Source organism: Lemur catta, chromosome 6 (genome assembly GCF_020740605.2).
Source record: "Lemur catta isolate mLemCat1 chromosome 6, mLemCat1.pri, whole genome shotgun sequence".
NCBI lineage: Eukaryota > Metazoa > Chordata > Mammalia > Primates > Lemuridae > Lemur > Lemur catta.
In genome coordinates, this window is record NC_059133.1 from 59,359,418 (window position 1) to 59,375,758 (window position 16,341).

At 51.7% G+C, this 16,341-nt stretch overlaps 1 protein-coding gene across 1 annotated transcript in view; it reads left to right on the forward strand.

Annotated features, from left to right (window-relative positions):
* SENP1 (SUMO specific peptidase 1) overlaps positions 1–16,341 on the forward strand; it is a 76,286-nt gene extending 59,945 nt beyond the window's left edge. Inside the window, exon 18 of the mRNA XM_045555075.1 lies at positions 16,042–16,341. Coding sequence (XP_045411031.1) covers positions 16,042–16,086 — 45 coding nt within the window. The 3' untranslated portion in view covers positions 16,087–16,341. The remainder of the gene's footprint in view (positions 1–16,041) is intronic.

Here is a 16,341-nt window from a genome sequence, read left to right on the forward strand (position 1 = left end):
CCTATATGCCAGGCCCCTGTGTTAGGTGCTGGACACTTTCTCCATCCCCTGGTCCAAGCACGTAACTCTTTAGCCCCAGCCTAAAATATCTTATTCCAGAGCCCAGTTCTGTGGCACCTGGCACCCCTGGCAGCTGGAAGCACATCTCCTCCCACCCACCGCCACCGGGACTCATGGCTGCCTTGCCCAGCGCAGGGCGCATATTCTAGTGGGCAAGACAGCCTCTGCGAGAAGAAGCCTGAGAGGTAGACATGAGAATGGAGGAAAAGGCAGTATCACCGAAGCCCAGACCTCCAAGGAGTCTCAAAGACATCCCATAAAGGGCCTAGGCTGAGAGAGTTCCTTTAGATTCAGGGATAGGATGGTTGTACCTTCTAGAGGTGGGTCTCTTCTTCCTTCTTGCCCACATTTAGGCCAAGGAAATTAGACTTTTATCAGAATGCCCGCACGAATCTTTAAGAGTCTTCACTTATTTATTTACTCATCTAGCCATCCATGCATCCATCTCAACCATTTACTCATTCTTCTAGGACCTGCCCTGCACCAGGCGCTGGGGCTAGAGGGAGGAATATGCTATGGTTGCTGCTCTCTGTGGGCCAATCTTTGGTCCCCAGGGATCTCTCTCAGCCTTGGTTACTTCTTCAGTACCCAGATCTCCCTTCTCCCCTTATGTAAAGGACCAGACTCCAACCCAGGAGGCCTCCCAGTGGGTAACTAGAAGTCCTGAACCAGAGACCATCGGTAGCCGGGGCCAGCCAGGGGAATGGAGGCCGGGCTAGTGGTGGGAGTAATGAGGGAGGAGCCCAGCCAGGCCACTGACCCCATCACTGTGGTTTGGCTCCTCTGGTGAAAAAAATAACAAGCTTGGACAACTGTCTCCCTGTGTCCTGAGCTCTGGGTTGCCCCAGACAGGAGTCACTCTATTAAACCCCAGCCAAGGGCAACAGGGGCCAAGCCCAGAGAACCGGGAGTGGGAACGGAGGGGCCAGGGCAGGACTTGAGCCAAGGCTGTCCATCATAGGCTGGTGGCCCATGCCCGGCCGGCCATGTCTGGATGGAGGCAGGAGCCGCAGGTGAGGTGGTGGGGGGGGTGGGCAGCCACACCCAGCCTCTGACTCGTACAAGGCAGGCACTCCCACTGCAAGACTGAGACAGCCACAAAGCAAATAGGGTCAGCTTTCTAGAATCTGTTTTAGGACACTGGCTGAAGATTCTTCCCCCAAAAGTGCCCAGCTGGGTAACAGGAGGTTGACAATAGGATTGAGAAGAGAAGGTTATGACAGGGCACTAGAGGGGTGTGTGTGCATGTGCTGACTATGCTATGTGTGAGTTTGGGTCTGTGTCATTTCTTTCTTCTGTGTCTGCTACTTCAGTCTAAAACCAGAAGGACTCTGAGTGGTTTGGGCTCCTCCAGGCCTCCTCCTCCCTTTTCCACATGTGGCTAAGGGTGAGTTAATGAGACCTGCACACACAGGCTCACACAGCCTTGGACACAGAGGCCCATTCATACCAGGGGTGTGCGGCCCCTCTCTCCCAGGCTGGCCCGCACAAGCGAGGGACGTGCACCCTTGCACATGCTGCCCTGCTCGCAGGCACACACACAGCCACACACATGCTTCCCAACCACGTCAGGTGGCTCTCGGCTCTTAGCTTGGATTTTGGCTTTGCCTTTCAGTCCCTTTCACCCAACCCTGGACCCACCTGAGTTAACTCTTCAACAACCTCCTCAGGACCCCAGGCGGCCCACCTTGGTGGCACTTGGCGAGTTTCCCAGTGCCTGGGAAGGGAAGTAAACACAACCTCAGCTGAAGCATAGCATGGAGACATTACCTTCCAGTGAAGGAAAGGAGAGGATGATTAAAGTCTGGCTTCAAGTCACAGCTGTGCCACTAGCAAGCTGCAGAACCTCAGGCAAGTTATTAATATTTAACCCCTCTGGACTCGCTCTCTGAACTGTGAGATTAGGGAGAAGAGCTCAAGTTGGGGTAGACCTAAGAGCCACAGAGGAGCCCAATGAAATGATATGCAAAACATGTAGAAGTCTACATTTTGTGGGAAAGAAGTTCATGTTTCCTAAATTTAGTTCACTTCTTATAGGTCCCTTGAACCCCCTCAAAACTTAAAAACCAGTGAACTTCTTGAACATTCCAGGACTCTGCACGGGTCAAGTTCTTTGTAAGTGAGGCAAGCATGGCCATTATCGTTCACTCAGTCGTCCAAGGTCAGGGCCAGCCTCCCTGCCCCAGTCCCTAAAGTTCCCCAGATGACCTGTACTCCTGCCCCAGGCCATGAAACCAACCCCGTCACATCCAGGAAGAGCTCAGCTCAGGGCCAGACTGATGCTCTCTCATCTGGTAGACATTCTTGCTGGATTTGATCAAGTCCAGCAGGGGCCAGGGAGCAAGACGAAATGAAAGATGGGTGGATATTAGGAATAATAACCATGATACTGATGTCCCTTGTGTGCTTAATATGTGCCAGGCATTGTGTAACCAATGAAGTGAATATTCCAATTATTCCCATCTCACAGATGAGGAAACTGACGCTTGGGGAGATCGACAGTTGCTCAGGATCACTCTACCAGTAAGTGGTAGAACTAGCACTGAAAGTAGGTCTGTCTGACCCCAAAGTCTTTACTCTGGCAAGAGAAGGAACGAGAGGACTTTGAGGGGAATGACCCCATCCCTGGTGAATTTCAGCTGAATTGGGCAACTGCAGCATTTGGGGCACAATGCTGCATGAGGAATCCCCTTTGGGGGAAGGAGGCCAGAGCCAGCAACCTGCCTGAGCCAGTCCCAGGGCTGTGAGGGCAGCCGAGAGGCCGAAGGCACTGGCTCTCCAGGGCTGTCGCCAAGGCCTGGTTCAAAGGCCTCTTTGTTCACTGCTCCAACTTCCACAAGGAACTCTCCATCCCTAGATCCTCAGGGACCTCAGGCTGCTCCACCAGCTTCCGGGGGTCTCCAGTCCTTCCCACCCTCATGCCACAGGATTTCTGAAAGGGCAGGGGCTTGGGGACAAGGGGCAGGACTGCCAGGGAGATGGGGTGGGCAGCAGGGACTGCGTAGGAAGAATCAGAGTATAGGGCCTGCAAGCCGGCTGCTCCCCAAACGCACACATTTTACTTCTTTCAGAGGCAGAGAATGAAAGACTTATTTATTAACTGTTTGTTTTTGTATTAGTTAAAAGAGTTTTGCAAATTCTTATGAATTTGCAATTATTAATTATTAAAGGACTCAGAATTCTCCCAACTACTTGCCGATACTGTTTCTGTATCCTGTTCTTCCTATGATTCTTCTGTGGTGTCAGAAAGAGCAGGGGAGACTGGAAATATGCCAGTTGAATTCCAACCCTCTTCACCCCCAGAGTGGAGTCTAGAAGGAACCAGAATATGCATGAAGGAGCCCCTGGCCCTAAGGAGTTCTGGTGGGTGTAGCTGACTCCACTAGGGAGCAGGGAACCAGGGAGTCTCCAACTCCTTCCCCAGTCCTCCTGCTGGACACTCCTAAGATGTCATTCTTCTCCCCCTTTTTGCCTGGGTCCTTCTGGGTTCGGAGTCTATCTCCTTCCCGAGGGTAAGGCTGGTCATCATCATTGCATTTTCCAAGCCTGGGAAGAGTATGATTCACAGCTCTGTGGGAGCCTCAATTTCTGTGGCCTCATTTCCTTGCCCGCCTTTGCAAGGGAGAACATTAGGCTGTTCCCAGCCAGGCTTGGTTCCTCCTGCTTCATGGCCCCACTCCTGGAACCCCTCTCTCAGGTGGCCCTGCTCTCCCCTCCGCGGTCACCTCCTGCTCCAGCCAGGCTGTCATCCTACCCTGGGGCCTGTACAGTGGGGAGTGCTCAGGCCTGGAAGGTCCAAAGGTGGACTAGAAGCTACTTAAGATGCCAGGAAGGCAGGGGCTCTATGTAAAACATTGTTTGATTTGTTTAAAGCATCAATGTCATCATCATGGTGAAAGTTAGAACTTCTTTGGGCTTCTTTATACTTAGTTTGTCATTAGATTTGCTTTTATTTTGAATACTCATCTTTTCAAAGCATGGCACTTGTAAAGGTATGAATCCAGCTCTGACAGCTCTGCATTGTCCCTAAACTAGAAGAAAAGCAGCCTGGAAAAGTCAGCCCTCTCTGGCCCCAAAGGTGGGGTGAAGGTATGGCAGCATGCTAGAGAGAAAGAGACCAGAACGTGGGGCCAATAGGCTCGTGGTCAAGCTTCAGAGCCATCGTTTGCTAACCAAGGGGCTTAGGCTTACCTCTCTCAATCTCCATTTTCTCCTCTTTAAGATGCGCATAACATTAGCCAGTTATGTTAGTGGATTGTAATGAAGGTCAACTGGAATTGAAGATGTGAAAGCACATTAAAATAGTCACTACATCAACATTAGTCATCATTAGAGCAAAAGGTGGAGGGAATGTCCCAGAGTGGCTATTAGAAGCTTCATAATGGGGCATCTTGTCCACCTCCCGGCCAACAATCCAACCCAAAGATATCCAGGGAGGAGACTCCAGTCCTTCTCACTCTAATTCTGGGCTCATAACTCTGTGAGTGTGGTCTTTATATTCCTGAAAACACCTTCGGTTGCACGAACAATGATGGTTTAAGTTTAATTCAAGGCAGATTTCTACTCTCTTTGGTTTACAAACACAACCCAACCAGGCCTGCAAGGGAAGTGGAACCATTTTAAGGAGCCCCCACCATGGAGGGCTGCTTGGTCCCCATGGTGTCAATGAGGATGTCACCCGCAAGATCCTCGTCTTCCCTCTGGCTGTGGCAGAATGAAGCGCAGTGCACCGCTCCTGTTACATGGGCACACTGTCGCAGCCTACGGGTTGAAAAGTGGCTCTCTTTGGACAGCCCTCAAGCACTGCATGTTTTTCAGTGGCTCTCACCAGACCCACAGACGAATTTATCTTCTCTGCGTGTGCCGTTTGGCTGTTTCTGTTTCAGAGAACCACAAGCTCAATAAGCTCCACTGTTCTACAAGCTGGCCAAACAGCCGTGTCTCTGTTCTTTCAGCCAGACCCTGGGACCTGGAGTCCTGCCTCCAGGAATTTCAGAATTCCAGAATGTGAGAGCTGAATGGGACTTCAGCCCTCACCTAGACCTGCTCCAACCACTGTACAGATCGGGAAACTGAGGTCTAGAAAGGAGAAGACTTAAGGAGGATAGGATGTCAGGCTTTCATTTATTAAGCTCAGTATCCACCTCCTACAGGCACCAGTGGTCTCTGCAGCCCTGGGCTGCTGGCCTCTCAGCCACAAAGAGCTCAGACTCGAAGGCAGCTCGCCCTACTGCTGGAATAACAGGAATGTTCTTCCTAATATTGGGCTAAAATCAGCCTCCCACGTCCCTTGAATGCTCACCTCTTGGCAAAGTCTCCGTGGAGAGATAGGACTGACCAGCATTGAACAACTGGAAATCAACTCATCCTCAAAGGGTGTGGAGCAGACTGTCCCAGGTCATTCTTGGGCAGCCTATGCCCATCAGATTGGAGAGAAGGCCCAGCATTCTGGGGCTTATATAGACTGAACATAGAGACCTGGATTCAAATCCTGCTCTACTGCCTAAGAGCTCTGTAATGACAAGCATGTTACTTTACCAGTTTAAGCCTCAGCTCCCTCATCTACAGAGATAATAGCAGTTTCTACCTCCAAAGGCTATTGTGAAGATACAGTAAGATAACATGAAAAATGATTAAGCATAGCGTATATGAGCAGTATGCAACCAATGCTGGTTTTGTTGATACTGTCATAAGAGCATGGGTTCTGGGGATTCATGTTGCCTTGATCTGAATCCCAGCTCCATCACTTACTATATACTTGACCTTAGACAAGTTATTTAACTTCCCTGGGCCTTGTATTCTGCATCAATTTGGGGACTTTCAATGGCAAGTTACCCAAAAAAGTCCAACTCACCTATCTTAAACAAAAATGGACTTTATTAATTCACAAAGCTGAACATCTGAAGGTCATGGGGGTTTCAGGAATGGTTTGATCAGGGCTTCAGCTTGTTCTCTGTGATTCTCTTGGCATTGCCTTCCTGATATGTTGGTTCATTCTCAGTATGGCTCACCTGTGATGCTAAGATGGCTATCATCAATTCCAGGCCTCACATCTGCACAGACTAGTCTAGCACAAGATGGAAAGAGGGGTCTTTTCTTCCATCATCATTAAACCAAGTTTTGCCCTCCACTTCGTTTGGACAAACCTGAGGGGATTTCTCTGGCAGGGGTGATGGGATTAGTATGATTGACCCAGATCAACCAGGGCCTACCCTTGGAGCTGGGATTAGAGTCAGCCCTACCCAAATTGCAAGTTTGCTGCACAACGGGGGTGGAGTGTAACAGATGCTGGGGAAGGTGGTCACAATGTCATCTGCAGAGGACATTCACAGGGCCGAATGGATGATGCATGCAAAGTGTTTAGAGCCATGCCTGACACACAGTGCTACCATTTTTATGAACTATTAGTAGTAGTATCCTAAGCACACACCATGAACCAGTTTTCAAATGCATGGCTGAGGGCCATCTGGGGTACAGTCCCAGCCTCTCCGAGCTTACTGCTATTTCATAGCAGCCATGCCTTGCAGCCCTCTCCCTGTTTCTTTCTCTCTTGGGCCTCTTCTCAGCCTCAGGCTGCTCTGAGTCCTGTAGGCCCTTCAATGCCAATAGCCTGCTTTTGCTCATGGCTTCTGCAGCTCCCCTGCCCTCTCCCCACTTCAGCAGACAGCTGTGCTGCCTGTGTATGCATCCTCAAAGCAAAGCTCCTTCTATAGTCTCTCAACATTTTGATTTCTGCCTCCCAAAGTTGCCTTGAGGCATCCTAGACCCCAGTTCTATTCTCCCCTTTGATTGTTGTCACTCAAACAACACTAGCTCCAAGGCCAAGGGAGATAACATGCCATCCTCTGCTGGCCCACTATCCCAGGGGGCATAAACCTTCTCTCCTAGACAGAAGTCTCAAGGGCATCTTCACCGGCACATGCCCTACCAACCTCTGATTCTATATGGATCAATCCCAACGTTTAGGATGAAAAACTATGGGAGATTTCACCTACTTGGTTAATGTTGGAACCTAGCCCTCCCCAAATGGTGATTCTCGGGGCTTCTCTTTGATCTCCTTGCTGCAGCAGAGAGAGACTGCCCTGCAGCCTGCTGGCGGCAGGGGCAGCGCTGGTCACCAAGACCCTGATGACTTCTAGGTCAGCACCAGCCCACAGCCAGCGCCCAGCGCAATGTGTCTGAAGGAACCGTCGCTCCCTCGTCTCGCTGGCCCTGCGCAATGTAGAGAGCCCGTTCAGATACTCTTCCATGATCTGCTCAACAGCCCCAGGCAGTAGACAGGGGGGTTCATTATTTATGGTTTACGGATAAGAGAATCAGGCTGGAAGACTCTAAGTGGTTTGTACAAGACCACCCAGCTAAAGAGTGGGAGAACTAGGGCTGGAATCCAGGCCTCCTGCATCCAGGGCCAGTGCAGCTTCCCTCCTTGCCCTCGGGCCTGGCTCCTGGGAAGGAATATCTCGAGAAGCCCGAGTGGGGCCTGGCCACGGTGGGTGCTTGGGAACCTTTGTCTTTCCTGCCACAGCCTGAGCCAGAGCGGGCGCTGGGCGGTGCAGCAGCGCAGGAACCTGGTGAGTGGCTGGCCCATCCTGCCCCTGCCCTGCCCTCTCTCTTGTGATGGGGACACAGCAGGGGTCCCAGGAATTGGGCCACATCCTTAGCTACATCCACAAACATGGCTACAGTCTCTCTGACCCCTCCAGCTCCACGTCTCTCCGAGTGCACGTCTCTTGGTTTTCTTTCCCCTTTGACTTCAGTCTCCTTCCGCCCTCCCGCCTCTCTGCCGAACTTCTTCCTCTGTCCCCTGGCACATCCGGTGTAGCTGCGTTTTTACCTCTCGTTAATTTCCTCTTCTCTCCCTCAGTCCCTCCTTTGGATCTTCCCGGGTTGAGCGGGCAAGTGAGAGGCCTCTGCCGTGCCCAGGGAGAGGGGCTGCTGAGCTGCCCTCCCCGCCCCGCGCCTCCCTGCACCCTCTCACTTGGGCCCTGGCCCCTCGTCACCTTAGCTGGCTCCTCCTTGCTGCATGGGCTGAGGCGAAGGTACAGGGAGGCCGTTGGAGCGGCTTCCCTGGATACAAAAGCTTCTTTCTCCCCCTCAGAGATGAGGTTTCCAGGCAGGTTATTTTTATAGCAGGGCTCAGGCAGGATCCTTCAGAGAAAATAAACAAAGTCACACACACCAGTACTTCACACCCCTCAGCCCCCTCCCTGGAGAGGGGCCCAGCCTAGCCATGCCGACACAGGGACGCCCACCGCCCCAGAGGGGCCGCGGGGGCTGCTGCCCGGACATGAAGAGGCCCAGCCACCCGAGTTGGGGGAGGGGGCACCTGGGAGGGAGACTGACAGAGGTCCTCTGAAGCCCCTGTCAGGCCGGGAGGGGACTGGTGGAACCCTGGGACCCCCGCTTCACAGTCCGGGCCAGGGATTGTGCATTGGTAGGGGAGTGTCAGATTCAAATACAGGTATAACCCGCCTTTTCACAACGCCCACCGAGGGGCAGGCACTGTGTTTGCAGCTTGCAAACACATTTTACTGATTTCTCATCACCGAACTCAGTAGAATTCAGTTCTACAGTTTGCCATTTGGTACCCACTTCTATGTGCATGCTGTCGGGTGCTCGAGAGACAATAAACAAGACACAGGGAGACTGTCCTCAGAGAGCTTTCCGACTGGTGGAGAAGGCACTGAGTAAATACCTTTTGCAGAAGAGAAAACAGACTCAGTGAGGTCAGGTGACTTGTCCAAGGAAGCTTGGACCTTTGAAGGCAGGGGCCTCAGCGGTCAGAGACTCAGCGATCTCTCAGGGCGGTTTCTCAGGGGTAGAAATTTCGGCTAAGAGGGTGTGGAAGGCAAGAAGACTGAGAAGGGATGGGGGAACAAGGCACAAATCCACGTGCAATTTTCCTGGGGTCTCTGGCCATTCCAGACCTCGGGTGGGGCACACACGGCTCCTTATTTTGAGGGCAGCAGTCAGCTTTGCCTTGTCTGACAGATCTGCAGAAAGGAAGGCCTTTCATAACGGGATTTGCTGCAGTCTTCTCAAAGCTCCTTTATGAGGAAGCCTCAGGTTTAAAAAAACTTCATAAATCATGTGCATTCCCTGTTGGGCATGACAAAAATACATGGCCCTGTGGGGCTCTGCCCAGCGAAGGCAAACAGAGCTCATGGAGCAATGCTGGGAGGCCACACAGGCCAGCCACTGTCCTCTCCTCACCGCCACAGAGCCTGTCCCCGACTCGGGCAGCCCCCCTTGCTCTCGGCAGGACCGGGAAGTCCAGACGGTCACACTAATTACCCTTCAGGAGGAGGGAGTTTCAATGTGCTGCCTCAGCCCCAACACGCATTCAGCCTTTTTATGACTAATTGTGGAATGAAGGAATGTGTCCCTGATTCAGAAGTTCCAAGCATCCGTAGGTTGAGTTCCAGTGAATTCTCAAAGAGTCTGAGGAGTCCCAAAATAACGCATTCTGGTATATATGTTTCCTTATCTTTAAAAGGGGCTAATAATACATCATTGAGATACTAGGAGCGTACAGATAGTGCCTAGCAGAGCACCTAATGCATAGTGAGTGCTCAACCAGTCTGAGATATTGCTGGCCCTCCTCCCCGCAGGCTAGGCGAAATCTTCATTCCTTCGTCAAGTGTTTGTTGAGTTCCTGCGTGGTGCTGAACGTGTCCTGGGGCCCAGCCCCCTCCTCTCGGAGTGTACATAGTGGAGGCTGCTCGGGCCTTGCCCCCAGGACTCCCAGAGCCAGGCAAGAGAAGTTGATGGCCCTTCCCAGACCCAGGGCCTTCCCTTCCAGGCCTGAGCAGGGAGCAACCTCCCTCCCCTCTTAACTCCCCAGTTGCCTTCCCACCTCTCTCCCAGGTCTCAGTTTATTATTTTTCATTCTCCTGGGAGCTGACCTTAGTTACGGTTTAATGGACTTTTTCTCCTGCGGCCCCTCTTAACTGACACCTGGAATGCCTCTCTGAGCTGCCTCTCGCCTTTCTGTCTCTGCTAATGAGGTTTCTAACAAAGCCATGTGTCACTGGGAGTCTGCTCACAGAGGGACTGCTGGACTGCAGCCTGGGGGACCCAGCTCTGCAGGAGAAAGGGGATGTGGCAAGGGGGCAGGGCCAAGGGAACACAACATCTCTTTCAGAAAAGGCTGAGGCCTGGGGGGAGGGAATGCGGCTGGGACCTGCTCACTCCAGGCAGCACCAGGGTGGCCACAGGCTGCTAGCTGGAGGATTCAGCCCCAGCCCCAGGCTCGGGAGCTGTCTCTGTAGCCACCTGTGCAAGGGCTGAAGCAGCCAGGACCAAGGGGCAGGGCCTGGACCTTGCAGGGCGCTCCTAGCCTGGTGCCAGGCACAAGGAGACGCACGGTAAGCGTGTGCTAGTGGCCTCTGACTAGTCTGTCCACAAAGGCAGGCTTCAGAGCAGATGGCCTTATGTGTCCCCAGGCACTGTCCTCTGTCCTCCACCCATCTGTGCTGGGGAAGGTCCGTGTGCATCCACTAGCCGTGGCCGCTCCTGGGCAGACTCTAGCTACTAGGCCAAACTTGACAGAAGAAAAGCCCCCCAGAGAGCCCTGGAGACCAAACCTAACTGTGCCCAGAGAAGGGAAGGCTGTGACATGGCCCAGGAATAGATGCTCTTCAAGTCTCCACAGGGTTGCTAGACCCAGGGAAAAATTGCTCTCAGTCTCCATGGAGCCTCTGATGAAAAGGATGTATGTAGAAAACACACCACGGTACACCCACAATCAATCAGCAAATAGTTATCAAGCACCTGCTTCCCGGAAAATGAGTGCCAAAGGCTGCTCTTGGCAAGAACTGAACTCCAAGTTTAAGGAAGGCACAGCCACCGCAGTGTACTTGCTGCTACTGTGCATCTGGTCCCCTCATCTCGTTCAGTTCCCCCAAAAAACCGGGAGGAGGTAGGTGTTGCTGTCATGACCCTCCATTACAGATGAGACACTGAGTAACAGAGAGGGTAAGTAATTGGCTCAAGGACACACAGCTGGTGAGCAGTAGTACTGAGATGAGAACTCAAAGCCTGACCTTGAGCATGGTGCTGTACTAGCTGTCCTACCTGCAGGGAGGAGGTTTGGGGGCCTGGGAGAAGGTTGAGGAGGAGCAGGAACAGGCTGGAAGCTGGTGTGCAATTCACATCAGCAGAGCAGTCTGAGCAGAGGGGAGACCAAAGGGAGGCATCACTGGGGCTGGTGGAGAGGCTGCCCCAGGCACAGAAGGGAAAGGTGGATAAGAAGGGCTTGAGTACCCGTCTGAGGAGCTGCCCTCTCCTGCAGACAGTGGGAGCTGCAGAGGGCTTTGGAGCAGTCAGAGACAGGACAGGAGCAGTGTGTTAGGAGAACCAGTCTGGCTGGGTGCAGATGGGAGGGGGCAGGCAGCACCATGATGGAGAGAGCTGGGACGAGTCACCGGAGCTCTCTGGACATGGAGCACGCCCTCTCTCTGGCCAGCCCAGGGCAGGACCGCCCTATCCATATCAGAACTGAATCCATCAGACTGCCACGTGCAGGCAGCCTTAGGTGAGGTTGAGATCATGTGCACGGTGCTCCTGGGTCTATCTGCCAGGCCTGAGGACCTCCTAGGCGCTTACTGATTTGATAGTTTCCTTCCCTCAACTTTCCCATTCTCTTTTATTATACTTTACTAAAGTTTACTTGAAATGAAAACTCTATATCATAAGATTGATATTCTACCTTTTCCTCCAATACTTATTAAAATAAATACATTAAATATTTATAACTATTAAAATGAAAAACTGGCATCCATGTTTCCCCTAAAATCACCCAGGGACCTCTGCACTTAGGAAATACCGCCTTGTGTCCCACCTTTGCTCTCCAGCTTCAGTGGCCTCATTTAAAGATTTTACATTTGGAAAAGGCAGGTCAGAAAATCACTCAGAGCCAGGGGAGGGAAGGAGGCCAGGCCTGGCCCCAGTGGGGGACCCTGTTGGGCTGGAGAGGGAGGGCCTGGGGGCAGCCCAGGGCACTGCCTGGGGAAGTAAACGAGGCCTCTATGAGAGCCAGAGCTCGGCGGTGTGCAGAGACTGTGCTGCAAACGTAAAGTTTCCAACGACTTTTATGGACGGTTTCTTAACAAACATCTGAGCAGTGTGTCTGGACTGAGAGCTGTGTTGTCGCAGGCTACCGGAGACGCAGCAGGGTGAGGGGCTGCTGTCTCCCACCCCCTCCCACGGCGCCACCCCCCCACACCTCCCCCTTCATCCTCCTCAGTCTTTCTACCATAATTAGGAGAGCTTCCACTTGCTGAGTGCTGACTGCACTAAGTTCTTCCTATATTTTGTCACGCTTAGGCCTTGCAAGCACTGTGTAAGGTAGGTGCTAGTATTGTGCACTTTTGCATGTCAGGAAACATGTAAACGAACACATCAGGTTGCACAGCAATTGAAGGGAAGAGCCTGGCTAGCTCTTCGGGCCCAGACCTGTGTGCCTCCTGTCTCTGCTCAGAGCCAGCCTCAGCTAGTGCCTCTCCCCTCAGAAACACCTCCAGGAAACACCGCCTCCCAGGTGACCCCTGCCAGAACCAGCCCCACCCCCGGATACGGCAGGCTGGACCGCAGTTCGGTTGACTTTTCTGTGATGGGACTGATTAGTCTAACGCTGAGAAAGCTTTGTAGCCATTGAAAGACATTTGGATTGTTGGCCCTGGCTTCAGACAAACAGGATAAATAAACCTCAGCAAAGAAGGCAATCATTTCCGGGGTCTTTCTCAGAATTTGGTACATCAAAGCGAAGCTCTCACTGGAAGGCTAAACTTCTCACAGGCACCTTCTGATGGTGTCCCTTACTTTGCTTAGTTGGCTAATCACAAAGGCTGTATGAATTGATAATACATTTCTTAAAAAGTGTAGATGCTCAATGGCCTTGTTGGGCCTGTCTGAAGATGGACTGTTACAGGAAAGGAAAACTCAAGAAGACAGGTTTTCAGATGTCAAGAGACAGAAACGGTGGCTTGAAGTGTCCTATCTATGGCCGGAGTAAACACAGCATAGCTCACAGCGAATCAATTGGCATGTTATTAATATATTAGCCCCATTAGAACTGGCCACACTGACTTCATGGGCCTCTATTTCTTGGGTTTGGAGCCTTTTGTAGGGTTTCACTGGTCTGCAAATATATAATTTGCAAACTCCCCGGCTAGAAGCAATCATCTGGTAGCTACAACCTGTGAGCAGGAGGCTCTCGGATTCTCTGTCCACTGAGGTTGTTGAGAACCCTGGATCACCAATGCATGTCACTTGGACATTGTCTTCTGTCCTCTCTTCTGTTGAGTTTGCCTGCAGATTATAAGCTCTGCGAAGGCAGAGACCATAGACCAGGGATGTCCTTCCAGGATGGAGACCAGTGCAGAGCAGGCCACCGAAGGCCTCGGGCTCCATGGGGTGCCACGTCCACACTTCTGATCTGGCATCTGGCTTGCAGTGTGGCTGGGCCACTGGGGTTGCAGCGCCCTGGTTTGTTCCACTCTGACACAATCAAGAAAGATAATAGATAGAGGAAACGTTAGCTAGGGAATCTCAGCAGCTGATGAGCCCAAGCACCAGCCATTCATTGGATGGGGACCAAGACCTGGCCAGGAGTCAGGCCCAAGAATTGCTCCAGCTCCCCACTTTCCTCGTCTGTGAAGCCTGCTCAGGGGGAAGCGGGGACCCAGGCTCTCGAAGGCTTCACTGAAGGACAGAGAGCGTTTGTTACAGGCAGTTCCTTCAGGGTTGAAATTCCACCTCAGGTCTCAGCACCTAAAGTCATTTTTCTTTCTTATTTATGTTTCCTGTGGAAAGTCTGAAGAAAAATCCATGGAGCATCTTTGGAGTTTGGATTTGGAAGGGAGAAAATATGCTCCTTCTCTGCTGGGCAAACACTGCAAACATTGGTGCTTTCACAACCCAAACACAAGCCGGTTTTCAAAGCCTTGGGCTTGGCGGCCCAGGGCGCCGGGTGGAGGGGAGGAGAGGGATGCAGCCACCTGGGCCAGGAGATTTGCTTTGGGAACAGAGCTTGGAATTTGTGCATTTCTACTCCAAGAACATCTAAATGGTGCAGCCCCAGCCCCTTTCTGCACAAGCTCCATCAGGCAATTGGGGGGGACGGGGCAGAGTGGGGGGTCCATCTGCCTGGGGTGGGGGTGGAGCACCAAGGGCCTCCATGGCCACCTCCCTGCCCTGACGCAGCCTGCGGTGGAGATGAAGGAGGGTAGCCCAGAGGGTGCAGGTGAATGAAGAGGGCCTGGGACTCTGGTCCCTCTGTCTGGGTAATGCTGAGGGTGGAGGGTGGGGTGGGAGTGAGGAGGATGTGCCTCTGCACTCACACATTTTCCAGGCTTTGCAACACTAATCAGGGAAATCACTGGACAGTTGCTGTTCCCACAGAGCTAGAGCTAGAGAATGGCAGATATGCACCGTGGGCTGTCTGGTTCTTTCAGTGTAGTCTGCAGCAAAGTTTCCCTCCCTCCTTCACTTCTTTCATGAGAGAATCCTATAAAAAATAAACTCCCAAGCACCCATCACTGACTTTAACAATGATCAACTCATGGCCAATCTTGTTTAATCGATAACTGCACCCACCTCACTTGCTCCCTGCCCTCCAACTGGAATGTTTTGAAGCAAATCCTAGACATCATGTTGTTTTATCCATAGATATCTAGTTTAATTTTTTTTTTAATATTGAACTCTGATGAACACCAAGGAATCACCTTTCCCACCTCTTAGAAAAAAATGCCTCCTGTAGGCCTACGCATAAATTTCGCAAATCATCGCAGGGGTTCAGGGAACCTCCAAAGCTCATATAAATTTTAATTTGACCAAATTTAAAACCTCTGATATGAACCCATTATATTAAGTGGTGTATCCAAAGAATGGAAAAACAAGCATCACATGTACTCACCAGAAAATTGGTTTCCCTGATCATCACCTAAATGCACATCGGGGAAGGGTACCAATTATATATCAGATTGAGATGGGGGGTGGGGGGAGGGGGTGGGTGTATGCCTACATGATGAGTGCATTGCGCACAGTCTGGAGAATGGTCATGCCTGAGGGTGCTGACTCGGGGAGGTGGGGGGTGGGGGGAGGGGATGGAGGTATGAATACATGGTGAGTGCCAGGCACACTGTCTGGTGAATGGACACACTTGAGGCTCTGACTCGGGGGGATGGGCAGGACATGGACATTGTATGGGCTGAAATTAAAAAAAAAAAAAAAAAAACCTCTGATATATAGGGTAATCACTAACTCCAGGAAAACATTCCTTCTGATAGTCTGGAGCTATTAGCTGTTCCTTCCAAAGAGTTGACTCTCTTGTTTTGTATTTGCAATAGGTGTGTATTGAGCATGCTGAGTTATTGTGGGGAAAGTGAGAGCAGGCAGGCAGGGCAGGCCCTTATAGTCCAGTCCAGCCTGGGGAGCAGCCTGCGGGCTGAGGGAGCAGGAACTCAAGGGTCACCCTCAGGGGCCCCAGGGAGGAACCTCTTCTGCATAAGCTCTCCTGGGGGGTTATTTATTGGCTGAAGTTAGTTAGGTCTCTCAGTGGCTGTTAATGTGTTTGTTTAGGGTCGGGTGTAATGTCTTTAAGATAAAGACCAATTTACAGGCGACCCGTCAAGTACTCGGCTTGGAGCCCAGGGAGCCTGTGAGGGACGCATTTCCACCAGGGCCATCAAAGGCCCCTTCCAGGCCATCCGGGCTCCTGCACCCACAGGGAAGGCACTCGGGAGAGGAGCGCAGAGTGCACAGCGTTGGAGGACAGGGGTCCCTGGAGGCTGGACAAATGTCAGATTTCTAAATGAGGAAACAAACTTCTTTGTTCTCTTTTTGTTTTTCTTTTGAGAGGAGGTATGGGAGCAAAGCCATTTTAGATGAGAAGGGTTCTTTGGAGAGAGCTAGACACTTTCTGACCTTAACATCCAAACCTTTTGCTGTTGCCCTCCTACCTCAATCTGCAAATTTCAGTGTCTGCAACCCAGGGACCTGCAGTCAAGTCCATCTGGTGCCTAAAGAAAAAGAAAGACCATGGGGCTGGTGCCTGAACCCCCGGCATGGAGGAAGTACTGCGATGGGCACGAACTCTGGAGTGTATACTAGAGCGAAGGTGGCATTTCAGCCAGCGAGGACAGACAGACTTTCCAATAAATGTCCTGGAACAACTGGGTAGACATTCTGGGAAAAAATAAATTCAGATTCATACCTCATACTTTAAAATTGTATGTGGATCAAAAGTTTAAATAAAAATTAAACCCTAAAGGAACTCAA